Here is a 27909-nt window from a genome sequence, read left to right as displayed (position 1 = left end):
GTGAGTTGCTCTCATTGGATTCCAGCTGCCAATGGCCCCGGGGTCTGGGTGGATCTCGGCCAATTCCCAGGCCTGCTTCGGTGGGCTCCCCCGCGGGCGCTCAGGGTGGGGCTGGCACGCAGGAGCTCACTGGGGCAGCTGCTCTGTGGTTGGGCTCGCAGCAGTTCTTGGGGCTGCTCAGTCCCACCCCCCTTTGCTGCTCCCTGGTTGTGCCCGTGCTCCTCAAAACACACTACTCCCCTTGCACCTGTCCCAGCTGCAGATCTCCCACCCTGAGTTCTTTCCGCGGCTCTGCACTTTTCATTACTGCTACGTCTGGCTCTTGGTCCTTCAGAGCGAGGTCGTCTGTGCTGCAGACAGCCAGGCCTCTGCCAGAGAACCTGTGAGCATCACCCTGCTCCAGCTGGACCTGGCGCCCCCAACAGGTCTCCTCGCTACACTGCTCAGCCCATTCCCACGCGGCCCCCAAAAGATCCTTCTCAGCCTCCAGACCTGCTGCTCTCCCCTCACAGAGCTACAGACGGAGCGGGTCTCCCTGGCAGCTGGCGGCCCCATTGCTCTGCAGTGCTTCCCATGTGGGCTGGACCCCAGGGGCCACTCAACAATTCTTTAGTTCTGCGTTGCCTTCAGGGGCAGCCAGCCTGGGCCCAATCCCAGAGGCAGCTCTGGCTCCCAGGAGAGGGCCCCCGCACATGGGCAGAATAGGCCGTGGCTCTGTCGTGGCTGGGTCTGGCCTGGGGGAGCGCCGGGCCAGGGCCTGTTCCCATCATGGGTGCACACGACTCACTTCAACTGATGTCTGTGCTCTTTGGCTGCAGTCCCATGACCCTGAAGCTTGGGTGGGTGCCGTGCCTGGGTGGGGATGGGGCACAGAGTGCAGAGGCTGGTGCATGCGCTGTCCCTCTGTGGGGCCTGGGTACTTGGGCTGTCGGGGGAGCGCCCTGAGGCCGCTGCTCTGGCAACCTCCCCTCTGCTCAGGCTGCGGGGCTGCTGGCTCTCCACATGTGGGGGACACGGTGGGGCCTGGGCCAAGGCTGTGCGTAGTTAGCCCACTCTCCTGGCAGAGCAGCCCTGCTCCGTCTGACTGCCCCCTGCCCAGTTGCCAGGCCGGGCTGCCCCAGTGCCCTCTTACTCACCCACCTGTGCACTGGAGCCAGGATTTTGCCTCTTTTCTCAGCACTTCACTGCCCACAGAGCAAACCGGCAGAGATGCCTTAAGTACATTAGGGACTGTACACCAGGGGTCTGGAAATCCCCTTGCACAGGGGCTGGGAATCCCAGTGCTGGTGCCGGGGCGTGGATCCCCTTCCATGGGGGCTGGGAGCATGACTCCCTCTGCTGGGGCTCAGGGCACAGAGCCTGCTGCTCTGAGTCTAATACCCACCAGGCCTCCCTCCCGGGCGGCTGCCCAGTGACTTTAAGCAGTGGTGCTGGGGGGCTCAGGCTCCGGCAGGAGCAGCAAGGGGTGCAGCTTGGGAATGCTGGCCATAAATCCCAGTAGTGTCTAGGCAGGGGACTCTGGTGGAGAAGGCCAGGCTGTCCAGGGACACTGGCTGCTTTCCCTGGCTCTGTCCCCTGTAGTCGAGGCATGGCTGGGTGTCAGGAGCAGTCACTCTCCCCCCAGTCCCAGCAGTGCCCGTCTACCCCTACCTGGGCATTGTTGGCCTGGGTCAGTGGTCTGAGCCAGCCCTGGATGGTGCGTTCGGAAGAGATTCGGCCTCTCACTCACGTGTTCCTGAGAATCCCAGCTGTCCTTGGCATCAGGGCTGTGGGTCCCCGATGACTCCTGGCAGGTGGGGCCATGCTGGGCTTGGGGCCCTGCTTTCAGCTTCTCACCATGCTCCCAGGGGATGGCTGGGGTGACTGGAGCTCTGTGCAGCCGATGCTGGGTGGGAGCAGTACTAGCAGGGTGGGTGAGCCGGTGAGCTGGCATGGTGTGGGCTGCTGGCTGGGAGAGGGGGTGACTGGCCCAAGCCCTGATCTCTGTGAGTCTCTGCAGGTGATGGCAACCCCAAGGAGAGCAGCCCCTTCATCAACAGCACAGACCTGGAGAAGGGCAAGGAGTATGACGGGAAGAACATGGCCCTCTTCGAGGTAAGGCACCTGTCACGGAGTTCCCGGGCGATGCTCTGGAACTGCTCCCCATGAAGCCAGTCAGGACTCTGGGGAAGTCTCCTCTCTGGGAGCAGCTTGTCTGCAGGACACACAGCTCACATGGCTTCCCCCTTCCTGGGTCTGACCTCGGAGCATTCAGCATCCTCTGCCCCTCCGTGCGCTTCCCACAGCGAGTCCACCCAGGCGGGGTCTTGGGGAAGCCAGAGGGTCCTGCCCCCCAACTTCACAGACAGACGTGACTCTCAGCCAGCCAGGAAAACAGAGGTTTATTAGACGACGAGAACATGGTCTAACACAGAGCTTGTAGGTGCAGAGAACCGGACCCCTCAGCTGGGTCCATTTTGGGGGCAGTGAGCCAGACAACCACGTCTGCACTTCACTCCATGTCCCAGCCAGCCCCAAACTGAAAACTCCCTCCAGCCCCTCCTCCTCTGGGCTTTGTCCCTTTCCTGGGCCAGGAGGGCACCCGATTCCTTTGATCTCCAACCCTTTAGCTCTCACCTTGCAGGGGGGAAGGGCCCAGGCCATCAGTTGCCAGGAAACAGGGTGTCGGCCATTCTCTGTGTCCAGACCCCTGCACACACCTGCCCTCTAGGGCTCTGCAACGATCATACACCCTTATCCCACCCCCTAGATACTTAAGAACTGCGTAGGGGAAACTGAGGCACCCCCACACTATTCAGAGGAAACATTAAGAACAGTCCCGCTTCGTCACAGCACCGAGCCGAGGGACCGCGGGGGGGGGGGGCAGCATGGAGGGAGGGCGCGGCTGGCTCAGGACAGGTCTCGCCCTCACCTGTCACTGCCCCTAACAGGAAGAGATGGACACCAGCCCCATGGTCTCGTCCCTGCTGAGTGGCCTCGTGAACTACACCAACCTGCCACAGGGCAGCCGAGAGCATGAGGAGGCAGAGAACAACGACGGGGCCAAAAAGAAACCTGTACAGGTGAGGGGTTCGGCACCGGGCTCCAGCGCTGGCTGCCATGGGGGGGTTCTCTGGGGCTGCTGGTGGGGTGGGGTCTGGGGGGGTTCTCGGGGCTGCTGGTGGGGGGGCACTGGGGTGGGGTTCTCTGGGGCTGCTGGTGGGGGGATCTGGGGGGGCACTGGGGTGGGGTTCTCTGGGGCTGCTGGTGGGGGGATCTGGGGGGGCACTGGGGTGGGGTTCTCTGGGGCTGCTGGTGGGGGGATCTGGGGGGGCACTGCGGTGGGGTTCTCTGGGGCTGCTAGTGGGGGGATCTGGGGGGGGTTCTCTGGGGCTGCTGGTGGGAGGATCGGGGGGCACTGCGGTGGGGTTCTCTGGGGCTGCTAGTGGGGGGATCTGGGGGGGGTTCTCTGGGGCTGCTGGTGGGGGGATCTGGGGGGGCACTGCGGTGGGGTTCTCTGGGGCTGCTAGTGGGGGGATCTGGGGGGGGTTCTCTGGGGCTGCTGGTGGGAGGATCGGGGGGCACTGCGGTGGGGTTCTCTGGGGCTGCTAGTGGGGGGATCTGGGGGGGGTTCTCTGGGGCTGCTGGTGGGAGGATCGGGGGGGCACTGCGGTGGGGTTCTCTGGGGCTGCTGGTGGGGGGATCGGGGGGGGCACTGCGGTGGGGTTCTCTGGGGCTGCTCTCAGGGGCCGTTGGGCCATGGGTTCTCTCCCAAGGGGCTTGCCCCTTCACGTCGGTGCTAAGCCATGGCACAGTCACACAGACATGGCCAAGGGAGCGGGCAAGCGAGTGGGATTAGCCCTCTCCCTGCAGGACTCACAGGCTTTGCATTGAGTCCCTGGGCGGGCAGTGAGGCTTCCGGCTCAGGGGCTAGGGGCCCAGCAGCTCCCGCTTGCTCGGATCTGGAGGCTCCTGGTTTCAATTTGCATTTTCTGGCCTGAGTGAGGTTCTCTGCAGCTGTGGGAGTTCAGGAATTCCCACGCTCTCACTTCCTGCTCCCTGGGGCTCGCAGGGCAGGGTCCAGGCCTGTCCTACCGCCTCAGCTGGGCCTTCCTCCATGGAGTGGGGCCCTCCCGCAGCTCCCAGTCCTTGCTGCAGTAGCAGGTGGGTAGCACGTGGCTCATGCTGCTGCTGCCAAGATCACCAGGGCGCTGCCATGGGCCCAGATGCACCTGACCCTTCTGAGGCGCCTGGTGTCTGCATCGCTTCCGCCAGAGATCCCCAAGCACCAGGCTTTCTGAAGTGCTCACGGGCTGCCCTGGGCTGTCACTGGGGCACGGCTACCCCAGGCCGCTGCCGTGGCCCCCTGCCTCCCTGCCACAGACACCAGTGGCTTGGACCACTGGTGTCTGTGGCCCCGGGTGGGCTGTGTTTGAGCCAGGTGCATTGCGATCCACGGAGCTCTCTGACGTAGCCAGGCCCTAAGTGGGCAGCCTGGAGCCACCAGCACTGTGGGCTGCAAAGCGTCACAGCCGGGAGCAAGTTCCCAGTGTACTGCGCCTAGGGTGACCAGATGTCCCGATTTTAGAGGGAAAGTCCCGATTTTGGGGTCTTTTTCTTATATAGGCTCCTATTACCCCCCACCCCCGTCCCGATTTTTCACCCTTGCTGTCTGGTCACCCTGCCTGCGTCAACCTGTCCCTGCGATTTCCTGCCGCTCCCTTTGTGAGCGGCCACACGGCGAGGGGCAACGTGGGCCGCAGCTGGCACCGTGCCAACAGGGAAATGAACGGCTCTGATCCCCTGAGACCGAACCCCCGTTGGCGGGTTTGGGGGCGTCTCGGGAGCCCCGTGCAGAGGAGCGGGGCGGAGTCAGCCTTGCTGCTGTTGGAACGAAAGGCCCTGCAGCTGTGCAGAGAGAGCACAGCAGCAAGTAGGGTGGCAGAGGCCTGTCTCCAGCAGGGTGGCTGTAGCCGATCCTCTGCAGCGACCGTGTTTGCATCCTTTCACTCGCTCTCCCTGTCGTATTCCAAGCACGCCCCGTGCCTGGAGGCAGGCGCTGACCTGGCCGCTGCAGAGGACGGAAGAGCCTGCTGTCTCGGATGCGGTTTCCTGCCTTGGAGCTCCCCTCGCCAGCGCTGCATGCTGCTCCTTTGCTCTGCCCAGCCGAGGTCTGAGCCCTCCCCTCTGAACTGTTCTCCACAGCTGCCATGGCGAGGCATGGAGCAAATGAGCCCCTCCATTTCTTTTGGTCGTGACTCCCCAGCCCCAGTTGTCGCTGCACCGTGTTTCCAGGGACTTGACCCTCCCAGGGAAAAACATTTCAAGAGGCCCTTTGGTCTCGGCGGGGGTGGGGGGCTGTGGGGTGATGCTGCCTCCCTCGTGGCTAATCGTGCTATACTTTTCTCTGTAGGCTCCACGGATGGGCACTTTCATGGGTGTTTACCTGCCCTGCCTGCAAAACATCTTCGGGGTGATCCTCTTCCTGCGCCTCACCTGGGTGGTGGGAATTGCTGGCATCATGGAGTCATTCTGCATGGTCATCCTTTGCTGCTCCTGCGTGAGTGATGGCGTTACCCCGCCCTGCCGTGCAGCCGTCACCCCAGGGCTGTAAGCTCTGCTGTGCAGCACGGACTGTCCCGTCCAGGTGGGGTTAGACGAGACGGGCAGAGCCCAGCACTGAATGGACAGGCCTAGCTCATTCTTCTCTCCCTTCCGGCCAAGGGCTGGAGTTCCTTGGGAGTGGCAGGGCCCGCTCGGACCTGCAGGGAGGAATAATTCACCTCCCCTGTTTGCATGAACATGGCTCAGCCTAGGAGTCAGGAAGAAGCCCCACTCCAGTGCTGGGGGGAGGGAGACTGCAGCGAAAGAGAGGACTGGAGACAGCCAGCCACCTGTTACTAGGGAACGAGATGGGAACACTGAATGCTGACACAGCTAATAAACCAAACCCATCACCTTGTTGGGAAACCAGCCTTTACAAGCCAGAAGCTAGTCCCAATTCTATCAATCCTGGAGACGGGCAGGAGTGTGCTGCCTGGGGGCCCCACTGAGGGGAGCAGCTACTTCTTGGGGACTTTATTTCCTGGGATCAGAATCTGATATTCCAGCACCCCCTTCTTGTGGGCCGTCTTCCGCCCTGTGCAATGCAACGAGACAGCTCTTTTGTGTGCAGTTCAGGCAGTTTTACAGCTGGATGGAAATGGGGCCCCGCCTCCAAGATGGTGCCCCCCCCCCCCGTATGCAGCAGAGTTGCCAGAGGCCAGGAAAGCCTCATGTTAAAACCCTTTTTCCTGGTGTGGGCCATGCTGCAGGGCAACCTGCCCTCCCATCAGCCCTCTGCTACCAATAGCCACGGCAGCCATGCCGGAGCAAGAAGAACCAGGTCACATGCTGAGGGCATGTCTACACGTCAAACGCTGCTTTGGTGCAGCTGTGCCCCAGTAGTGTTTAAAGAGCCGATGGGAGAGAGCTGTCCCGGCGGCATAGTTAATCCACGTCCCTGAGAGGCTGTAGCTATGTCGGTGGACCCGGCGCTGTCCACACCAGGGGCTAGGTCAGTGTAACTGCGTCACTCAGGGCTGTGGATTTTTCACACCCCAAGCGACATCATTACACCAACGTAGGTCTGACATGCAGACCAGACCTTACTGAGGAGAGCAGCCCTGGGCAGCCCTCCAATGCGCTGCAATCTGAGAGCCTCTCTTCCAAAGGGTCCCAGCTCCCTCCTGGAGGGATCACTTCTGAAGCTTTAGCTCACCCAGGAGCAAACTGGGCAGGAGCTGGCATGCTGGGACCCACAGCCCAGGGGTGGAGCGCCTGGGGAATAACCCTGGGGCTGAATTCAACTTCCAGCTCGGAAAACTCAACCACGGGTTTAATGTCAATCCCTTTGCTCGTCCCTTGCCCCACGACAAAGTGACATACTGGTGTCATTCATACAGGCAAACACCTTCCCGATTCCTGACCCCTCTCACTCGTGACACACCTCCAGGTCAGTAATTACTGCTCCCCTCCCAGGTGTTGCATTATTCCTGGCCCCCCGGCCTGGTGCCCCCGGCCCACTGGGGCACAGGAGACAGCATGGCTCCAGGGTGCCTCTAACACTAGGAGAACAGGACGACTTGTGGCACCTCAGAGACTAACCCATTTATTTGAGCATGAGCTTTCGTGAGCTACAGCTCACTTCATCGGATGCATACTGTGGAAAATACAGAAGATGTTTTTTATACACACAAACCATGAAAAAATGGGTGTTTATCACTGCAAAAGGTTTTCTCTCCCTCCACCCCACTCTCCTGCTGGTAATAGCTTATCTAAAGTGATCACTCTCCTTACAATGTGTATGATAATCAAGGTGGGCTGGAGAAAACCTGGATTTGTGCTGGAAATGGCCCACCTTGATTATCATACACATTGTAAGGAGAGTGATCACTTTAGATAAGCTATTACCAGCAGGAGAGTGGGGTGGAGGGAGAGAAAACCTTTTGCAGTGATAAACACCCATTTTTTCATGGTTTGTGTGTATAAAAACCATCTTCTGTATTTTCCACAGTACGCATCCGATGAAGTGAGCTGTAGCTCACGAAAGCTCATGCTCAAATAAATTGGTTAGTCTCTAAGGTGCCACAAGTACTCCTGTTCTTTTTGCGAATACAGACTAACACGGCTGCTACTCTGAAATCTAACACTATGGTTTTCCTCTCTGCAGACGATGCTGACGGCCATTTCCATGAGTGCCATCGCTACGAACGGCGTTGTGCCAGGTAGGGCGAGGGCTTCCCCTCTCCCCGCTGCACATCATCGCCCTGACTGCATCAGCCTCCTCCCCCAGCCTCCTCCCCCAGTCACAGGGACACTAGCTCCCAGCCACCCACTCCACAGCTACGACCCTGCACAGGCAGAGCTGCCGTAGACCCTCAGTCTCTGGTGGGAGAGACCAAAGGCCCATGTGCGTCACCCACTGGCTTTTGGAAGGAACATGCTGTATTCTGGGCTTGTCTAACCCCTGTGACAGAGAGTCCCCAGCCAGTGGCTGGCCCACCTATGGGGCTAGTTGCCCCCAGCCAGTGGCTAGTCCACCTATGGGGCTAGTTGCCCCCAGCCAGTGGCTAGCACTGTCATTTAGCTAAGTGGCAGTTTTAGCTCCCAAAAGACCAGATTCTGCTTCTGCAGAGAGCCAAGCAGTGGTACGGCTTGTCACGGACTCACCGATCGTGCCCGCTCTTGGCCCCTGTGGTCCGTGCGGGGTGCCCCTTTCAGTGAGACAGCCCTTTTCCCGGGGGTCCACTCTCTCTCGGGGTTAAGCCCCTCCACCTCCTCAAGCCACCCCTCTCTGAGCCTTAGCACACCTGTTTCCCGCTGTGGGTCCCCTCACGGAGACCACTCACTCTGGATCCCTGGGACCTCCACTCCCCGAAGGGGATGATGCCACCCTGTTCTCTAGACCGGAGTGACTCTCAGTCAGTGTCAAACAGGAGGGTTTATTGAGCACTGAACCCAGCACAGGAAACTCTCAGGGCCTCAGGCCTGGCCTCCCTCAGCACAGCACATCCAAGTCTCCCCTGCATCCAGCTGGGCTCTGCCTGCTCCCTCCCTCCAGCCCAGAGCCCCCCTGCTTCCCCGCTGGGCAGCTGAGATCCCCGGCCCCAAGTCCCGCCCCTGTCCATTGTCTTCTCTCCAGGTAAACAGGGTCGTAAACAGGGTCCTCTAGCTGGGACCGGTTGGTTGGGTCCCTGGGGGTCCTCGCAGCCCATTCTGGCCATAACTGGCTGTGACTCCTGAGTTGGGTCTCCGGGTCACCGGCTGGGGTCCCACGTTCCCTGCCAGTCCTCTGGAACAACAAACTCCCTCTCCCATCACCTTGTTAAACTGGTAACCCCCAGGGAAACTGAGTCCCACTCCCTCTGCATACAAACCATAGGAAAACCAAGGGGGGAAAAACCCATAGGAAACAAGGAAACCAGGAATCTCCCCCACTTCGTCACACTGCTGCACTGGGCTGTGATGTCTCTAACTACTAGCCAACATGCTGCTCCCAGAGCCTGGAAGCCAGAGACCCAGCATTCTAAGGCCAGCTCCTCCGTAGCTGGGTAACCCGGTGACACGGTGTGAGTTGTGTCTCCCCCGATGGGCTGCTTTGCGTACAGGGTAACAGCATTCCCACCTAGAGCCGGGCTGTGCTGCAAATCCGAAGGGTGAGCCTGCAAATGTGCTGCCGACGGGTGGGCTGAGAGGGGTGTGGGTGGGATGTGTGGCATGGAACGGGAGGCCAGGGAATCGTTCTGGGAATGATTTTATGCTGCAGCACATTGTACTGAGGGGTGAATTTGGATGTTGCTTCTTGTTTGTGGTGTTTTTAGTGCTGCACTTGGATTAATGGGAGCTGTCCGTTTAAGAAGACGGTGGGGAACATTAGGGGGTTTGTAAGCAGACGGAGGCAGTGGGGTGCAAAGCAGGGAGACCCTGGCTGGGTGAGCCCCCAAAGGGCAAAACTGGATTTAATAACTGATCTTCCCAAATCCAAACTTTGCCCTGTGTCCCGTCAGTGCTCCAGGGAGTGGCTGGCTCAGGGAGTCACTGTCACGCTTCAGAGTCTTCCCCAGGCAGGGCACCAGAATGAATCCAGCCCAGCTCAGCAGGGGTTAACAGCTGGTCCCCTCAGGCGGCTGTTCAGTGGCCCTGTGTGCGATGAGTGTGCTGGGTCTCAGGACCAGCTCCCACATCACAAGCTCACCTACCCGCTCGGAGCTAATGGGCAGAGGCAGCAGGGAGGCACAGAACCAGCTGGACCATAGGCAGCCCCCCATGACAGCGAGCCTCAGGCAGGGCACAGCCAGAGTGGGGGAAGCCAGCCCTCCGCTGCCCCAGAGATAAACTCAGCGTGTCGCTCCAGGGCTGCATGTACCCCCGGTTCTCCTGAAGCTGGAGTTTATGGTTACACAAAATAGCTCATGAAATGTCCCCTGGGGAGCTGCATGGCCCTGGGCAGCCACATTCACACTGGCTTGGCATAGATGTAAATGACCCACCATGGGCAGGGTGAGTGAGGAGACCCACAGGCCCAAGCCAGATGTGGGTCCCCTCAGTGAGTGAGGAGTAAAGACTAATGAGCTGAATCTGCCACATGGTAACTGCCTGCAAAGACTGGTGGGGAGATTGTGGAGACCTCAGGGAGGGCGACTGGAGGTAGGGGCATTGGGCTGTAGGGGGAGCAATGGGCTGAGACCCCCGGGAGGGTGGCTGGGGGTCAGGCCATGGGGATGTAGGGGAGCAATGGGCTGAGACTCCAGGGAGGGCGGCTGGGGGTCAGGCCATGGGGATGTAGGGGAGCAATGGGCCGAGCTGGCACAAGGTCTTCCCGGGGTGCTCTCTGCTCCCCAGCCACACGGCGCGCTGAGCGGGGCAGGGCAAAGCAGCTTGTTCAGAACGTTGCTGTTCAGTGAATTAGCTCTGGATGATGCTGAGTTGGGGCTGGGGTTACCCTGTGTCCCAGGACTGCATTTGGTGCATGGCTGCGCCTGCCTGGGGCTGCTAGAGCCGCTGGGCCCTGTCCCCACCGGGCCGGGCTGGGTGGCCTGGCTCTGGCTGAGCGCTGACAGCTCTGTGTCCAGCGATGTCATTCCTGGATTTCTCACCCGCTGCAGCAGGCCCTTCAGCCACGGCTCCCCAGGGACCCAGAGCCTGCCTCAGCTGGCAGAGCACATGTCCGCAGCCCAGCCGCTGCCTCCTGGGGCTGCGGGATTGCAGGCGATCTGCGGCCTGTCAGCTCCGCACAGGTGGGACAGCCCAGCCTGGCAGCTGCCCCCACTCTGCCCAGAGACCACTCAGCGTGAGCCAAGGCGTGAGGGTCTGGCAGGGTCTCCAGGGGACCCCTTCCCTCCTGCTGCTGGGAGGGAGACAGCCCTACCCCCCTGCCCCCAGCTCAGGCCCTGTGCTCGCCCTGCCCCCTTGCCGGCTCCTGCCTGGCAAGAGTGGCCTCTGCTGGACCCACAGTGGCTTCCCCTGGCATGAGGAAGGAGAGCTGGAGCTGGGACATGGCCCTGGTGCCCCCGAGCGGCCTGGCAGACGCACACCGGCAGGGTGCAAAGGGATCTGTTCCTGAGAAAGCAGGCGTGTGCCGGGCTCCTGCAGTGGGACCCAACCCCCTTTGCTCTTCTCTTTGCCAGCGGGTGGCTCCTACTACATGATCTCGCGCTCTCTGGGGCCCGAGTTCGGCGGGGCCGTGGGGCTGTGCTTCTACCTGGGCACCACCTTCGCGGGAGCCATGTACATCTTGGGCACCATCGAGATCCTTCTGGTGAGTGTGGCTGGGGCCCCTCTGAGCGGGCACCGGGGGAGGCTGTTCCCGCAGGCCCCATGGGGCCATAACCCAGCAGCCTTCTGGCCCGGCACTCCAGCCACGCGCTCTGGGCACACCTGCTCTCAGCAGTGGGGGCAGGATGGCACTTCTGTCCCCCCCAGCACTTGGCCTGGATGGGGACCCCATTGGGCAGAGCCCCGGAGGAGCAGAGGAGAGGCTGGGGGGGACAGGCGTGGTGGAAAGACTGGGGGACAGGGTTAATGGCTGGCCAGGGGACAGGCAGATGGGGTGAGAGCTCCCCAAACCCCCAGAGCCGATATGTGTGGGGATGTGGGCAGCACGGCTTGTCTCACAGACCCGCACACACTGGGGACGGGGCAGGGGGAGGGGGCAGAACCACAAAACACAACATAATTTTTTTAAATCTTGTGATTTTGGGTCCTGTGAGGTTTGTGGTGCTGAGCCTGGCGCAACAGGGCCCCAATCCTGGCCGGTCCTGGGGTATGGCTGTAATAACCCTGTAATGGGGAGAAGTGGGGCAGTGGAGCCGGTGGGTGGGGGCTGCGCTGGGCCAGACGTTGATGCTGGCTGTGACTCTCTCCCAGGCCTATATCTTCCCTGCCATGGCCATTTTCAAGGGAGAGGATGCCAGCGAGGAGGCCGCGGCCATGCTCAACAACATGCGTGTCTATGGCACCTGTGTGCTCACCTGCATGGCCACTGTGGTGTTCGTCGGGGTCAAGTACGTCAACAAGTTTGCCTTGGTTTTCCTGGGCTGCGTCATCCTCTCCATCCTGGCCATCTACGCTGGGGTCATCAAATCCGCCATCGACCCCCCCAGCTTCCCGTGAGTAGCAGCGCAGCACCCTCCCGCCTCCCGCGGGCTGCCGCAGGGGGCTGGGGCTGACGGGGCAGGAGGTGACTCTGGTACATTCTCTGCTTGTGTCCTCTCCCCCCAGGGTCTGTTTGCTGGGTAACAGGACACTGTCACGCCACGGCTTCGACATCTGTGCCAAGCTGGTGCTGGAAGGGAATGAGACAGTGGGCTCCAAGCTGTGGGAGCTGTTCTGCACCTCCAAATTCCTCAACGCCACCTGTGACGAGTACTTCCTGAGGAACAACGTGACCGAGATCCAGGGCATCCCGGGTGCTGCCAGTGGGCTCATCAAAGGTATGAGCAGCCGCGCGGGGGAGGGAGAGTGGACAGACCCAGGCTGGCACCAGTGCAGACCTGGGCTTAACGCTGGTTCCGGCCCCCCTCTGGCTCCCAAGTGACCTATTGCTTGGTCTCCCCAGAGCCTGGCTTAGCCTCTGGGAAGGAAAAACTCAGAACTGGAGCAGCTGGGGGCTGTGGGTCAGGCCTGAGGGGCACCAGCAGAGCTGTGTATGGGTCGGGAGAGGTGCTGAAGATCATGAGAAGTTTGTGTATGTTAGAAACCAGCCCGGCCAGCAGCTGAAAGGTGAGGAAAGCTCATCTCCCACCTTCCAATTGCCTTGGAGCCGTGGGGCTGGGAGGGTGGCTCTGTGGGGCAGCAGGACCTGCCCCCCTAAGTAGGGCATGCTGACATGCAGGGCTGCTCACCGCTGTGTCTCTTCCTGCTCATTCTCAGTGGAGATGTTGTCACTGGTGGGGAAGAACCTTGTCTGGGCTGTAGCTGTCATGGGAAGGTGCATCTCCCATAGCCATGGGATGAACCAAGATTCAGTGCTTCCGGGGCTCGCCCTTCGAGCCAGACACAGTGCACCGGCTTCCCGCAGACTTTCCAGGGCTGGAGCTGAATGAATTGGCTCATTGTTTCCTCTTTGCCGGGGAAAGGCCTGATATTGATCTGAGGTTTAGAGAGAAGTAATCACCCCCTTGGTGTTACTTATCTGCTGCTTTAATATGTAGATTAGCGAGCAAAAGCTGTTCTGTACCCAGGACTCTGGAATGGGGCCAGAGACAGAGGAAGTTCTGGTGAAGTTTGTGGCAGGAGCTGTTTACAATCTGCTTTTCCTGGGTCATCCTTTGCTTGGGTGCTACACTAGAGGAGGCTGTGGCCGTGTGGCCTGGTTCCAGATGCTCGCTGCTTTCCCTGGCCCCTGGCTTTCAGGAGTTACATTGAGACTTTCCCCATTTGGGCATGGGAGTCTGAGGAAAATCCCTGCAGCCATGTTAGAATTGTAAAAGGCTGGAGGATTTTATTCCCGCTTTCAGCCTGCACAGCAGCTTCCCTTCTGCACCCGCCAGCATGGCTGGGGCAAAGCAGCTGGACAATAATAAAGATAGGAATCTTTGAACAATCACTTCTGAGCCTGCTCAGCGTGGATCTGCTACTTGTAGCAAAGCCTCTGGCAAATCTGTCCCTTGCAGCAGCCCGGCAATCTCTGCGGTGCCCAGTGAGGTGCCAAGGGGCAGGGTGCGTTGAAAACAAGGTGCTTGGATTCAGGCATGGGAGGCCAGGCGTGACTACCCTGCTTAGCGCTCTCAGGCGATTGCTGCCATGGCAGATAAGGGGCATCCAATGGACGTCGTTTACTAGATGTTCAGGAAGCACTTGAGACGTGTCCGCAGCTCAGATTAATGGGGCAGGGAGAGGCCCTGCCTAGTGGGTAGGACAGAAGGGTCACAGATGGCAGCACGCCCAGATTCCTGCACGGTGGGGTGTTCTCAGTGAGTGAGCAGCAGATGGCAAAGGCTGGCCAGTCCAGGGGAGTCTGGGAGCCCACGGCCAGTGGCCCAGCCCTGCGACAAGCTGGAGGTGGAGAGTCAGTGCCGGGACTGCTGGCTGCAGGAGGGAGGAGGTGTGGCAGGGCTGCCAGGGCTGGGGTCTCTGCGGTGCAGGCAGCGAGTGGGTCCCGGTCCGGAGGCCAGGTTCAGGGAGCTGGGCTGGCTCACCCCGAGAGGGCAGTCTTGGCAGGGTGTCGAAGGATGACAGCTAAGTGGGGCTGGCAGTCTCTTCCCAGCAGTGAAGGGTAGCAACCTGGAACGAGCAGCAGAGACAGCGGGTGAGAGAGGGCAAGCGACCAGGAGGAGGGGCTGAGAGAACCTCCAGTGGGGGTGAGGGCTGGATCAGCCTCTCCCGGAGCTCTGGATTTGGGATCCCTCCCTGGCCCTCCATAGGGAATCCAGCAGGGAGACGCCCAGCCAGCCCCTGCAGCATCTTCCAAAGGGCCAGCGCGTGGGCTGTGCGGGGCCTTCTCCCCGGCCAAGGCGGCTCAGGGGGTGGATGGCCTGGTTCGGGGGCATCATGGTGCTGACCCACTAAATGTGCTCGGTCCTTCTGGAGTTGTGGCTCGTGGTCTTGGGCTGGCATATCCGCGGGGCTGTGGGGCGTCTCTCTGGCCATGAGTTTTGTGTTCCAAGACTTAGCCCCAGCTTCTTGGCTTTGGGATCTGCTGCCATTGGCTGCTCTCCTGTGCGGGGATCGCTGATGCCTGCATCAGGGCACGGTGCCAGCCCCCCATCAGCTGTGTTTGCGGTGACAGGCTGGAGCTGCTGATCTCGGCTGATGGCTGTGTCCTGGGTCCCCTGTCAGAGCAATGAGACCCCGGCAGCAGCTGGGGAGGGGGTGGCAAAGCCCCCTTGTGTCGGGCTCTGGGTACCCTGAATCCCCAGGGCTGTGCTGATCAGGCCTGCTAAGAGAGGAGTCCCGAGGGGGAGGTGTCCCCAGGGTGCATCAGGGGGCGCTCTCCCAGGCAGAGGCGCTGGGTGCAGGGAGGAGGGGTGAGTAACGTGTGGTGGAGGGGTTCCCCGGCAGAGCTCCCCAGGGGTCTAGATTAACTGCCAGGGACGGGAGCTGGGTGCCAGTGGAGACCTCTGCTGTGGGCAAAAGAGCTGAGCTGTTCGGCAGCACAAGGGCCGGGGTGGAGAATAACACGGGGAACGTTCTAGCACCTTTGCATCAATCGATGGTGCGGATCCTGTGGGCAGCGCTGGGCCCCCGTCGCACGCAGCTGAGGGGTCAGGGAAGGGTGAAGAGAACAAGCAAGGCTGGAAAAACGGAGCTGTGGGCAGAGCTGGCAGAGATTGGGATTGTTACCCTCGAGGGCGGGGGAGCAGAGGGGGCAGGACACCAGTCTATCCAGTCCTGGATGGGGCAAAGCAGTGAGAAAGGGGGCGTCAGTTCTCCCTGTCCCACAGCACAGGCCCCAGGGAGCGGCCAGTGAAACTGACAGATGGGAAATTCAAAACTAATAAAGGAAAGTCTTGTTCACACATTGTGTAATTAGCCTGTGGAACTCACTGCCACAGGATGTCACAGAGATCCCAAAGGGAGTGGATGTGTATATGGAGATCATGAATGTCCAGAGCGATCACAGTTAATGCTGACAAAGTGGTTCACAGGTTAACTGACCTTTGATTATGAGGGTGTGTCCACACGGCAGTGGGGAGCGAGTCTCCCTGCTGGGTAGATAGACTTGTGCTAGCAGGGCTCGCAGTAGTGTGCTAACAGTAGCCATGTGGCTGATGTGGCACCTGCGGCGGCTCCGGCTACGCAGCTGGGCCCAAGCCCATCTGCTGCCCGGGTCCTAGCTGCAGTGAGCCGTCGCTGACCGTAACGTCTGCACCATTTACAGCGCACTAGCGTGAGCTCTGTTCACACAAGTCTCTGGCCCCGGGCTGCAGTGTAGGCACCCCCTCAGGGGTCAGGCTGCGACCATCATGGGGGGCCGACTGCAGGATTCTCAGACCCCCCCCCGACATGCCTGACGGGCCTCAGGGTTGAGCCTGTGTGACAATGCTTGCTTCCCGAGCGCAGGGATGTGGGGGGGCGCTGAGTAGGGTGGGGTTCCCCGGGCTGTGTGATGGGTGTGTGGGGATGCTTCATTGTGTCTGCAGCAGGAGCTGGCATGGCGGAGCACCTTGGAGCAGGGGCTTCTCCCGTGTGAACACCCAGCCCTCCCCGGCTCCCCTTGCAGAGAATCTCTGGAGCACGTACCTGACCAAGGGGGTGATTGTGGAGAAGCAGGGGGTGACCTCGGTGTCGCTCGTGGACCCCGTTATCGACATGGACCAGCCCTACGTCTTCAGCGACATGACCTCATACTTCACCTTGCTGGTGGGCATCTACTTCCCGTCCGTCACAGGTAGGAGCTGCGGCCGCTGGGTGCTGGGGGCTTGTGCCCGAATGCCTGTGGGGGTGCGCGCCTTGGTGCGTGTGCGTGCGTCTGTGCTGGGCCGGCTCACGTGTAGGTGTGTGGGTGTGCCACGTGCACCTCTGGGTGCCTGCGTCGGCTGTGCCGACGCATGTGTGGGGTGCGTGTGTGTGCCGTGCCAGACCTCTGGGTGCCTGCGTCTGTCTGTGCCGATGCGCATGTGGGTGTGCCGTGTGCACCTGTGTGTGCGTGCGTCTAGGGGTGGGGGTGTGCCGTGTGCACCTGTGTGTGCGTGCGTCTAGGGGTGGGGGTGTGCCGTGTGCACCTGTGTGTGCGTGCGTCTAGGGGTGGGGGTGTGCCGTGTGCACGTGTGTGTGCGTGCGTCTAGGGGTGGGGGTGTGCCGTGTGCACCTGTGTGTGCGTGCGTCTAGGGGTGGGGGTGTGCCGTGTGCACGTGTGTGTGCGTGCGTCTAGGGGTGGGGGTGTGCCGTGTGCACGTGTGTGTGCGTGCGTCTAGGGGTGGGGGTGTGCCGTGTGCACCTGTGTGTGCGTGTGTCTAGGGGTGGGGGTGTGCCGTGTGCACCTGTGTGTGCGTGCGTCTGTCTGTGCCGGCACACATGTGAGATGTGCATGTGCTCCCCTGTATACGTGTGCATCAGCTGGCTGCACATGCGTGTGCGCGTGCAAGGGGCTGTCATGGCTGGCTGGCTGCACACCTCTCTGATGTCTGCTGTCAGCAGCTGCACCCTGTGGCTGTCCCTCTGATTTCTGCTTCCAGCTCGGAGCGTGACTGCGTGGGGGGTGCAGGGGAGGATCAAAGAGCCCCTCCTCCCCCACCCAGCCCCCAGCCCCCCAGCCAGGCTGGCAGCACGTCTCACCTCCGCGCTGACGTCACCAGCGCTCGGATATTTCTGGCTCCCCTCCAGTGGGCGGAAATAACTGAGCAAAGCAGCCCCTGAGCCGCCCCCCAGGAGCAGCCTGGTCTGGAGCAAAGACAGCGCCAGGCCAGCCCGCGGTAGGAGACCGTGTCTGCGAGCAGCGTGGCCCGCACATGCTCCTGCTGCTCCATGCTCCATGAGCTGGACCCTAGAGCCAGCGGAGTTTGGACCAGGAGGGCTGAACTGAACCCCAAGGCCAGGCCCAGACGTGTGACGCCAGGGGAATCCCAGGGCAGGAAAGCCCCACGCCCCCGGCACGCTGCTAACTCTCCTGCCTTTCATGACTTTTACATGGACTTGTGTCCGATGAATAATTCAGGCCGTGCTACAAGTGGCAGCTTTTCCTGAGGCACCCTCTCCGCCGGGCTGAGCTGTAGGCCCCGGGGACTTGCCCATGGTCAGCTCCACAAGGACTCCTAGCCCTGCCTGGCCCTTGCTTCCCTGCAGCAGTGAGAATCCAGGCAGCCCCGGCTGGCAGCCACCAGGGACCAGCCCTGCCCTCCTCCTCATTGCCCATGGCATTGCTGCCTCACAGCTCCTCGCTTGCTCGCCTCTAATTGGCCTTTGCAGATTAAGCTAATCAAGGGTGGAGGAGAGAAACCACATCAGCACATCTGGAGCCTGATTTTGCGGGTGGAGAGTTGGGTGTGAAACCACCTGGAAAGGGGGTGGGGAGAGGGGAGATCAGCAACCCCTGTGCAGCCGGGCCTGCTCCCCTGCTGAGCCCCCGCACACCACGTGCCATGTGCTCTGGGCCTTCCCTGCCAGCTGCTGCTCTCTGAGCTGGGCTGGAGCCCAGCATCCTGGGGAACGGGGCTGCACTCGGTGGCCTTGCTCAGGGCTGGGCCGAGCCAGTCCATGCGCCCCTCCATGGCACAGTGCCCCATAGCACGTACCCTTGTCTTCCCTAGGTATAATGGCCGGCTCCAACAGATCAGGAGACCTGCGCGATGCTCAGAAATCCATCCCCACAGGGACCATCCTGGCCATCGCCACAACGTCTGCTGTCTGTATCCTTGGCAGAGGGTCCGGGGCAAAAACAGGGCGGTGGGGGCAGGGTCTTGTCTGCCTCTGAACCAGCCCCTGTGTGGGTCGGAGCAGCTAGGGTGGGTGCCGGGCACTGGGCACTTTGTGGCCCCACGGGCCCTGTGCGGGTCGGAGTGGCGAGGGTGGGTGCCGGGCACTCTCGTGTCCCCATGGCCCTGTGCAGTTCACAGCAGCAGATGTTGGGCACTGAGCGCTTTGTGGCCCCTGTTCGGGTTGGAGTGGCCAGGGCGGGTGCCAGGCACTGGGCGCTTTGTGGCCCCGTTCGGGTTGGAGCGGCCAGGGCGGGTGCCGGACACTGGGCGCTTTGTGGCCCCGTTCGGGTTGGAGCGGCCAGGGCGGGTGCCGGACACTGGGCGCTTTGTGGCCCCGTTCGGGTTGGAGCGGCCAGGGCGGGTGCCGGGCACTGGGCGCTTTGTGGCCCCGTTCGGGTTGGAGCGGCCAGGGTGGGTGCCGGGCACTGGGCGCTTTGTGGCCCCTGTGTGGGTTGGAGCAGCCAGGGCGGGTGCCGGGCACTGGGCACTTTGTCGCCCCATGGATCCTGTGGGGGTCGGAGCGGCCAGGGCGGGTGCCGGGCACTGGGCGCTTTGTGGCCCCGTTCGGGTCGGAGCGGCCAGGGTGGGTGCCGGGCACTGGGCGCTTTGTGGCCCCGTTCGGGTTGGAGTGGCCAGGGCGGGTGCCAGGCACTGGGCGCTTTGTGGCCCCTGTGGGGGTCGGAGCGGCCAGGGTGGGTGCCGGGCACTGGGAGCTTTGTGGCCCCGTTCGGGTTGGAGTGGCCAGGGTGGGTGCCGGGCACTGGGTGCTTTGTGGCCCCGTTCGGGTTGGAGTGGCCAGGGTGGGTGCCGGGCACTGGGCGCTTTGTGGCCCCCGTTCGGGTCAGAGTGGCCAGGGTGGGTGCCGGGCACTGGGCGCTTTGTGGCCCCTATTCGGGTCGGAGTGGCCAGGGCGGGTGCCGGGCACTGGGCGCTTTGTGGCCCCGTTCGGGTTGGAGTGGCCAGGGCGGGTGCCAGGCACTGGGCGCTTTGTGGCCCCTGTGGGGGTCGGAGCGGCCAGGGTGGGTGCCGGGCACTGGGAGCTTTGTGGCCCCGTTCGGGTTGGAGTGGCCAGGGTGGGTGCCGGGCACTGGGTGCTTTGTGGCCCCGTTCGGGTTGGAGTGGCCAGGGCAGGTGCCGGGCACTGGGCGCTTTGTGGCCCCCGTTCGGGTCGGAGTGGCCAGGGTGGGTGCCGGGCACTGGGCACTTTGTGGCCCCTATTCGGGTCGGAGTGGCCAGGGCGGGTGCCGGGCACTGGGCGCTTTGTGGCCCCTGTTCGGGTTGGAGCGGCCAGGGCAGGTGCCGGGCACTGGGCGCTTTGTGGCCCCTGTTCGGGTTGGAGCGGCCAGGGCGGGTGCCGGGCACTGGGCGCTTTGTGGCCCCGTTCGGGTTGGAGCGGCCAGGGCGGGTGCCGGGCACTGGGCGCTTTGTGGCCCCTGTGGGGGTCAGAGTGGCCAGGGCGGGTGCCGGGCACTGGGCGCTTTGTGGCCCCTGTGTGGGTTGGAGTGGCCAGGGCGGGTGCCAGGCACTGGGCGCTTTGTGGCCCCGTTCGGGTTGGAGCGGCCAGGGCGGGTGCCGGGCACTGGGCGCTTTGTGGCCCCGTTCGGGTTGGAGCGGCCAGGGTGGGTGCCGGGCACTGGGCGCTTTGTGGCCCCTGTTCGGGTTGGAGCGGCCAGGGTGGGTGCCGGGCACTGGGCGCTTTGTGGCCCCTGTGTGGGTTGGAGCGGCCAGGGCGGGTGCCGGGTGTCACGGAGTCCCTGGGCGATGCTCTGGAACTGCTCCCCATGAAGCCAGTCAGGACTCTGGGGCAGTCGCCTTTCTGGGAGCAGCCTGTCTTCAGGACACACAGCTCACACAGCTTCCACCTTCCTGGGTCTGACCTCGGAGCATTCAGCATCGTCTGCCCCTCCGTGTGCTTCCCACAGCGAGTCCGCTCAGGCGGGCTCCTGGGGAAGCCAGAGGGTCCTGCCCCCCAACTCCGCAGTCAGACGTGACTCTCAGCCAGCCAGTAAAACAGAGGTTTATTAGATGACAGGAACATGGTCTAACACAGAGCTTGTAGGTGCAGAGAACGGGACCCCTCAGCTGGGTCCATTTTGGGGGGCAGTGAGCCAGACAACCACCTCTGCCCTTCACTCCATGTCCCAGCCAGCCTCAAACTGAAAACTCCCTCCAGCCCCCCCTCCTCTGGGCTTTGTTCCTTTCCCTGGGCCAGGAGGTCACCTGATTCCTTTGTTCTCCAACCCTTCAGCTCTCACCTTACAGGGGGGAAGGGCCCAGGCCATCAGTTGCCAGGAAACAGGGTGTCGGCCATTCTCTGTGTCCAGACTCCTGCACACACCTGCCCTCTAGGGCTCTGCAATGATCATACACCCTTACTCCACCCCCTAGATACTTAAGAACTGCCTAGGGGAAACTGAGGCACCCCCACACTATTCAGAGGAAACATTAAGAACAGTCCCACTTCGTCACACCGGGCACTGGGCGCTTTGTGGCCCCTGTGGGGGTCGGAGTGGCCAGGGTGGGTGCCGGGCACTGGGCGCTTTGTGGCCCCGTTCGGGTCGGAGTGGCCAGGGTGGGTGCCGGGCACTGGGCGCTTTGTGGCCCCTGTTCGGGTTGGAGCGGCCAGGGCGGGTGCCGGGCACTGGGCGCTTTGTGGCCCCTGTTCGGGTTGGAGCGGCCAGGGCGGGTGCCGGGCACTGGGCGCTTTGTGACCCCGTTCGGATTGGAGCGGCCAGGGCGGGTGCCGGGCACTGGGCGCTTTGTGGCCGCTGTGGGGGTCGGAGCGGCCAGGGCGGGTGCCGGGCACTGGGCGCTTTGTGGCCCCGTTCGGGTTGGAGTGGCCAGGGTGGGTGCCGGGCACTGGGCGCTTTGTGGCCCCGTTCGGGTTGGAGTGGCCAGGGTGGGTGCCGGGCACTGGGCGCTTTGTGGCCCCTGTTCGGGTTGGAGCGGCCAGGGTGGGTGCCGGGCACTGAGCGCTTTGTGGCCCCTGTTCGGGTTGGAGCGGCCAGGGCGGGTGCTGGGCACTGGGCGCTTTGTGGCCCCGTTCGGGTTGGAGCGGCCAGGGCGGGTGCCGGGCACTGGGCGCTTTGTGGCCCCGTTCGGGTTGGAGTGGCCAGGGCGGGTGCCAGGGACTGGGCGCTTTGTGGCCCCTATTCGGGTTGGAGCGGCCAGGGCGGGTGCCGGGCACTGGGCGCTTTGTGGCCCCTGTTCGGGTTGGAGTGGCCAGGGTGGGTGCCGGGCACTGGGTGCTTTGTGGCCCCTGTGTGGGTTGGAGCAGCAGATGCTGGGCGTTTCGTGTCCTGCAGGCCCCATTGGAGGGGGATTTGCACAGCAGGGGCCATGTCCCCAGCGCTTTCCCCACGCTCCTGTTCTCTGCCCTGGAGACTGGCCATGCTCCCCTGGACCCCAGGGAACTCCACTGCCCTTGAAAACGCTCTGCCTTCATGGGGGGCTGGACTTGCCATCTGTGCCCCTCTTCTCAGCCCTGTGGCCCTGGGTCCCCTACTCCTTGTGGCTGCACTTGGCGGTCCCAGGCACAGGGGGTGGCGGGGGGGAGGGGGCTGCAGCTTGGTCTTTCCTTCACCACCCGCAGACATCAGCTCCGTGATTCTCTTCGGCGCCTGTATCGAGGGGGTCGTCCTCCGTGACAAGTGAGTGCTGCTCCCCAACAGTGGGGTGTTGAGGGGCAACAGGGCTGTGCAGGGGGAATGGCTGGGGGGAGGGGTGGTGGATCTGGATGGAGGGGGTGGGTAGGTGCGGGAGTGGCTGAGTGGAGGGAGGGTGGGTTTGGATGAGGGGGCGGGGGGTGGAGGGGAACAGGTTGGGGGTGGTGGTTGGATGGAGGGGGCAGTTTGGATTGAAGGGGTGGGTAGGGAGTGGTGGTGTGGGTGGGTGGAGGGGAGCAGATAGGTGGGGGGTGGCTGTGGGGGGTCGTTGGATCGAGAGTGGTGGGGGGAGAGGGTGGTGGGTTCGGATGGAGGGGAGCAGGGGGGCTGGCTGGGGAGTCGTGGCTGGGGGAGGGTGGCAGTGGCTTTGGATGGAGGGGGCGATCACACCCCCTTGGGCAGTGGCCCCAGAGCCCTCAGAGTGACATTAGGGAGGCTAAACCTGGAACTAGGCATTGCGGGAGGCTCCCGTGTGTCCCTGCCCCCCCAGCTGATTCTGCTGTGTCTCTGCTCTGGTTTCTCCCGCTAATCCTGCTGCTGTGGGGGGCTGTTCACTGGGAGCTGCCGTGCAGCCTGGAGTTGCGTATCTAGGGCAGCGCTGCGTGTCGTGCTCTGCGGTGATGCTTCTGGGTCGCCAACATAGACATGATCCAAATGATGCACAGCCTGGCTTGGCTTCCCTCTGTCAGAGAAAACGGAGCCCCTCCCTGCCCTAATGGGAGGCCTGGGCCCCAAGGGGAATGGCCTTGGGCCATGCCCTCCCACCCCCTGCTGCAGCCTCAGTTTCCCCCCCAGGAGATGGGGCTGGGAGGCCGAGCTCCCTGAGATCTGCAGCGCTGTGAGGCTTCTGGGGCTGGGGGTTGTTACTAGATTGTTTGCTGCCCCCCTCCCTACCACTGTACCTTTGCTCTCTCTCCTCCCTGCCACCCGCTCGCTCCGTGGCTCCCTGGAACCAGCCGGCCAAGGCTGCTGGGGTTAAAGCTCAGGACAGGACAATGAACCTGTCCAAACACATTGGTCAAATAATGTCAAAAATGGTGAACTATGGAAAAGCTCTAATAACAGAGCAGTAACAGAAAGGGTTTCTGGTCCCCACTGGCTCAGCCTTAGGGCTTGTCTGCGTGTGAAATGCTCCAGCCGCACAGCTGAGCCGCTGCAGCTCAGACGCTACCTACACCGAGGGCAGGGGTCTCCCACGGGGCAGGGAATCCACCGCCCCACGAGGCCGTGGCTAGGTCGAGGGAGGAATTCTCCCAGTGACCTGGCGCTGTTTGCACCGCGGTTAGGTCACTTTACGCTGCTCAAGGGTGTCGGTTTTTCACACCCGGAGTGACAGAGCAGGGTCGTTGCAATTTTCTAGTGTAGAGCAGTCCCGAGAAACTTTCACCTTCAACAAAACCCAAGTTACTTAACTGAGTTATTTTAACTCAGGAAAATGCGAAACGCAATAAACTGAAGATCTAAAACCAGAACCGGCACCACGCTGCCTTTCTGAGTGTCACAGAGTCCCTGGGCGATGCTCTGGAACTGCTCCCCATGAAGCCAGTCAGGACTCTAGGGCAGTCGCCTTTCTGTGAGCAGCCTGTCTGCAGGACATACAGCTTCCACCTTCCTGGGTCTGACCTTGGAGCATTCAGCATCCTCTGCCCCTCCGTGTGCTTCCCACAGTGAATCCGCTCAGGCGGGGTCCTGGGGAAGCCAGAGGGTCCTGCCCCCCAACTCCGCAGTCAGATGGGACTCTCAGCCAGCCAGTAAAACAGAGGTTTATTAGACGACAGGAACATGGTCTAACACAGAGCTTGTAGGTGCAGAGAACAGGACCCCTCAGCTGGGTCCATTTTGGGGAGCAGTGAGCCAGACAACCACGTTTGCCCTTCACTCCATGTCCCAAACAGCCCCAAACTGAAACTCCCTCCAGCCCCTCCTCTTCTGGGCTTTGTTCCTTTCCCGGGCCAGGAGGTCACCTGATTCCTTTGTTCTCCAACCCTTTAGCTCTCACCTTGCAGAGGGGAAGGGCCCAGGCCATCAGTTGCCAGGAAACAGGGTGTCGGCCATTCTCTGTGTCCAGACCCCTGCACACACCTGCCCTCTAGGGCTCTGCAATGATCATACACCCTTATCCCACTACCTAGATACTTAAGAACTGCCTAGGGGAAACTGAGGCATTCCCACACTATTCAGAGGAAACATTAAGAACAGTCCCACTTCGTCACACTGAGTAGCTAAGCTTAGCCTTGAAATGCGAATGTGTCAATAGTGAATGTGACTCGGGACTGACCTGTTACAAAAGAAAAATGAAATTAACCAGAAACAAACCAAACGCATAAGGACTAGTCATCATGCAGGTGTGCTAGGCAAGCGGCTGCCGGGCAGCTCTTCACACTGCTCAATGGCTGTGCAAAGTGGGCAGCTTCTCCCGCTGGGTTGGGGAGCAGGGTTAATGGCTGAGACTCCCTTCGAGGGCCGTTGCTGTATGCTGGGCTCGTCCCTGTAACCTGGGCTGGGGGCAGGCATGGGTGTAGTTTGAGTTCTCTATTTTGGGGGGCTGCATGTGGGAGGGGGCGAGATCCACGCCTGTCTGAGGCTTGCAGTTTTGGGGGGGGGCAATCCTCCCCAACTATGCCCATGCGGGCAGGGACCATATCTTTTAACTTGCTTTGTAAACCCCCCTGGAGGGGGAGGGCCTTATCCACAGACAAAGAGGAACATTCCCAGTGCAGCATTTTCCAGGAAGGCCCAGGCAATGCAGCTGCTCAGCTCTCAGCGAGCTCCCCCTTCTCCTGACGGGCAGCGGGAGCCAGGAGCAGGGTGGGTGCTCAGGACACTGAAGGGGCTCGCTAGGGATGGCACCATGATGCAAGCCGAGAGGAAGGGCATGGCTGCAGCAGGGCATTCTTGCTGGAGTACTTTATGATATTTGACCATGGTAATAACAGGCGGTCAGTTAACGTTACTTGACTGTCAGGTTTCTGACTTGCCAAGCCAATTACAGCTGGTTGCGCTGGACTGTCCCTGCTACTTTCTGGGGGGTGGCCCTAGGGCTGGAGGTCAGAGCACGGCAGCCAGCCCTGCCCCAGTAACGCTTGGTGCCTTGCAGGTTTGGAGAGGCTGTCAATGGGAATCTGGTGGTTGGCACCCTCGCCTGGCCGTCTCCATGGGTGATTGTCATTGGATCCTTCTTCTCCACGTGTGGGGCGGGTCTGCAGAGCCTCACAGGAGCCCCCCGCCTCCTCCAGGCCATCTCCCGGGACGGCATCGTCCCCTTCCTGAGGGTGAGTGACCTGCTGCACTGTGGCTAATGCCGCCTCTGTTCCGTGTGCACTCCCTAAGGAGCCCGGGATAGGGGTGGGCACATGCCCTCCTCACCTGGGGCTGACCCGCTGCAGGGTGCCAGCAGTGACCACCTCCACTGCTATGCCCATTGCCAGAGGGCATCCTGCCCTGTCTCCAGGTCTCTCCCGATGGCCCTTTGTCCTCCAAGCAGAGGCTCCCTCTGCCTGGATGGAGACAGGGTGTTGGACGCCCAGGACCGGTGCTGTGCCCCCAGCCGTGGAACAGTCTCTAGGACAGGCCCCGTCAGTGTGCCAGGCCCCCCCGCTCCCTGGGGTCTCCCTCTTCCTGCACAGGGCAGGCCGTGCAGCTCCTTAGACAGGACCTGCAGGGCTCCAGCCCTCCTGCTTGGCACCGTCAGCTCCGCTCAGCCAGTCCCACTGAGCCAGCCCCTGGCAGAGCCTCGTGCGCCCCGCCGGGGTGACCGCACCTCGCCCAGCCTTTCATTGGCACTCGCACGGCGTTGGCACAACAGGCGGGTTTGCTTGTCCCTGGACACGGCCCAGGGAGGCCGTAGGGTGGCCCAGAGCGAGAGAGGTGGAAGCGCAGACGGTTCTGGTGGCCCCAAGCCCAGCCACGCTGCAGGGACCTCCGTGTTCAGGCTCTGGATCTCTCGGAGCGGCTGGGTCCCTTCCCAGGCGAGAGCCCCGACTCCCTCCGGCAGCCGACACTGAGCCCCTCCTCGCCTCATCCCCGGCCCGTGTTCTCGAGCTGGGGTCCGCCCAGCTTCCCTGCTGAGAAGTGGGAACCCATCTCCCTCTGGGCCAAGGGCCCTAGGTGGCTGTATCCTGGTGACTGCGTTTGCCATTGTCTTCTCAGATTCTCCATGGATATGGGATCAGCCTCAGCCAGTCCTTTTTAATGACTCATTCAGGCTCAGACAGCTAGACATCATTCATACCTGTGTCTTTTAGCCTGCTCTGAGAGCAACAGTCCTTCCCCCCCGCCGGTAATAACAGAGGGGAAACTGAGGCACTCACAGGGTTCATAAAAATATGACAGAAAATTCCCACTTTGTCATATTGGGGCCTTGTTGGAAGGTTGGGTGCGGAAATGTAGGCTGGAGCCCAGGAAATCAGCTGCACAGGGAACCGGCAGGTTCTTGGCTCCCGCAGGAGCAAAGTCACCTTCACCTTGTCTGAATCCCTCTTGAGGGGCTAAGCTCAGATGTGTCTCCGCGCCGGGTCTCTGCAGGGAGGCCGGGCTGCTGACATGGTTTGTGACAAAGGAAGTGCTGCTCCGAGGCCGGATCCCTGAGCGAGTCCTGCTGGCTGAGGCCCCGGCTGGCTCTCTGGCAATTCAGTGTGCCCAGCCGAGCAGCCGCCGTCGTGGTCTGGCAGTGTCTGCGCAGTGCATCTGTGGCCCAGCTTGCACCGTGGCCCATTTGCATGAGACTTTAGTGCAGCAGGCCCGTCCTGTGTGTGAGAGCTGCCTGGCAGCTGGGGATTGGGCCCACTTGCAGGGCAGCTCCTGCCTCCCAGCTGCCATGATCTGGGTGAGCTTGGAGGTCTGTCCGGGGACGAGGCGCTGGGATTCGGCCCTGGCTTGGATCTTGCTGGGATTGGCTTTGACCTCACAGCCTGGGAGGGAGATCGGTGTTGGGGCAACCCACCCCTGCTCGCCATCCACATGGCCTGGCCACTCCCGCACTGGGCTGGTGTGGGGAGCACTGGTGGCTCACTGGGTGGGTCCCAGGCCACTTGGGCAAGGAGTTAAGCTCCTGGGCTGGAACAGCCAGAAGGGAGGAGCAGGCTACCAGCTGCTCCAGGCTTGGGGAGAGAGCTGTCCTCAGGCTGCTGGGTGAGTGAGGGGCAGGAATGAGGAGTGGGGGCTGGGGCGGGATGTGCCGGGGGTGGGAGGGAGCCGGGGGCAGAAGAGGGGAGCAGGTGTCGGGGTTGGTGATCACTCTGCCCGCACCCCGGCACAGCCTCTGCCCACTGGCACCTTTCCCTGGCCAGGCAGAACCAGAGCTACAGATCTCTGCGGCTGAGGAGACGGCGCCTGGCTTCCACTCTGCTCCCTAGGCCTGCTCCTGGCCTGGGCTCTGGGAGCTGCCCAGGTTTGGCCAGGAGTCCTGGGGTGGGAGGCCCAGCAGAGCTCTGGCAGGTTTTGCAGAGGAGCATGCTGGGGGAGGTCGGCCTGTGCCCAGTGCGCTGCCATTGTGCCAGTTAATATTTCATCTGCTCGCTGAAGATGTGTTCCCAGAACCTTATCTCTCCAAATCCAAACCGACAGCTCCCCCCAGGGAAGAACAGGCTAATTTTAAACTCACTCCCTCGCCCTGCCAGCCACATTCTGAGCACTTGCTGGAGGAACCCAGCCTTCTCCTGCTAATGCATGCAGACATGTGTCCTCTAGCTCCCTGCACACACTGCTCTGCCTCCCCGGGACCCTCCTCTCAGACACGGCCCCCACTGTGGGACAACATGAGGCTGCACGGGGGAGGATGCCCAGGGGGGCAGGGACAACCTGGTGCCTCCTTGGGGGCCTTGCTGCTGCGGCTGGACAGGGAGCTGCCCTGGAGCGTCCCAGCTGTT

At 62.0% G+C, this 27909-nt stretch overlaps 1 protein-coding gene across 3 annotated transcripts in view; it reads left to right on the top strand.

The window, feature by feature from the left end:
• The window catches only part of SLC12A5 (solute carrier family 12 member 5), a 111047-nt gene that overhangs the window by 42942 nt on the left and 40196 nt on the right, over positions 1–27909 (top strand). For all 3 annotated transcript variants that reach the window (XM_073309669.1, XM_073309668.1, XM_073309670.1), the window contains exons 2-12: positions 2000–2094; positions 2931–3062; positions 5393–5539; positions 7691–7745; positions 11148–11278; positions 11887–12128; positions 12241–12452; positions 16184–16351; positions 18210–18308; positions 21970–22027; positions 25140–25314. In XM_073309669.1, coding sequence (XP_073165770.1) covers positions 2000–2094; positions 2931–3062; positions 5393–5539; positions 7691–7745; positions 11148–11278; positions 11887–12128; positions 12241–12452; positions 16184–16351; positions 18210–18308; positions 21970–22027; positions 25140–25314 — 1514 coding nt within the window. The remainder of the gene's footprint in view (positions 1–1999; positions 2095–2930; positions 3063–5392; positions 5540–7690; positions 7746–11147; positions 11279–11886; positions 12129–12240; positions 12453–16183; positions 16352–18209; positions 18309–21969; positions 22028–25139; positions 25315–27909) is intronic.

The sequence above is a fragment of the Lepidochelys kempii genome, chromosome 13 (genome assembly GCF_965140285.1).
Source record: "Lepidochelys kempii isolate rLepKem1 chromosome 13, rLepKem1.hap1, whole genome shotgun sequence".
NCBI classification, from domain to species: domain Eukaryota; kingdom Metazoa; phylum Chordata; order Testudines; family Cheloniidae; genus Lepidochelys; species Lepidochelys kempii.
This window is presented reverse-complemented; position numbering and strand designations above follow the sequence as displayed.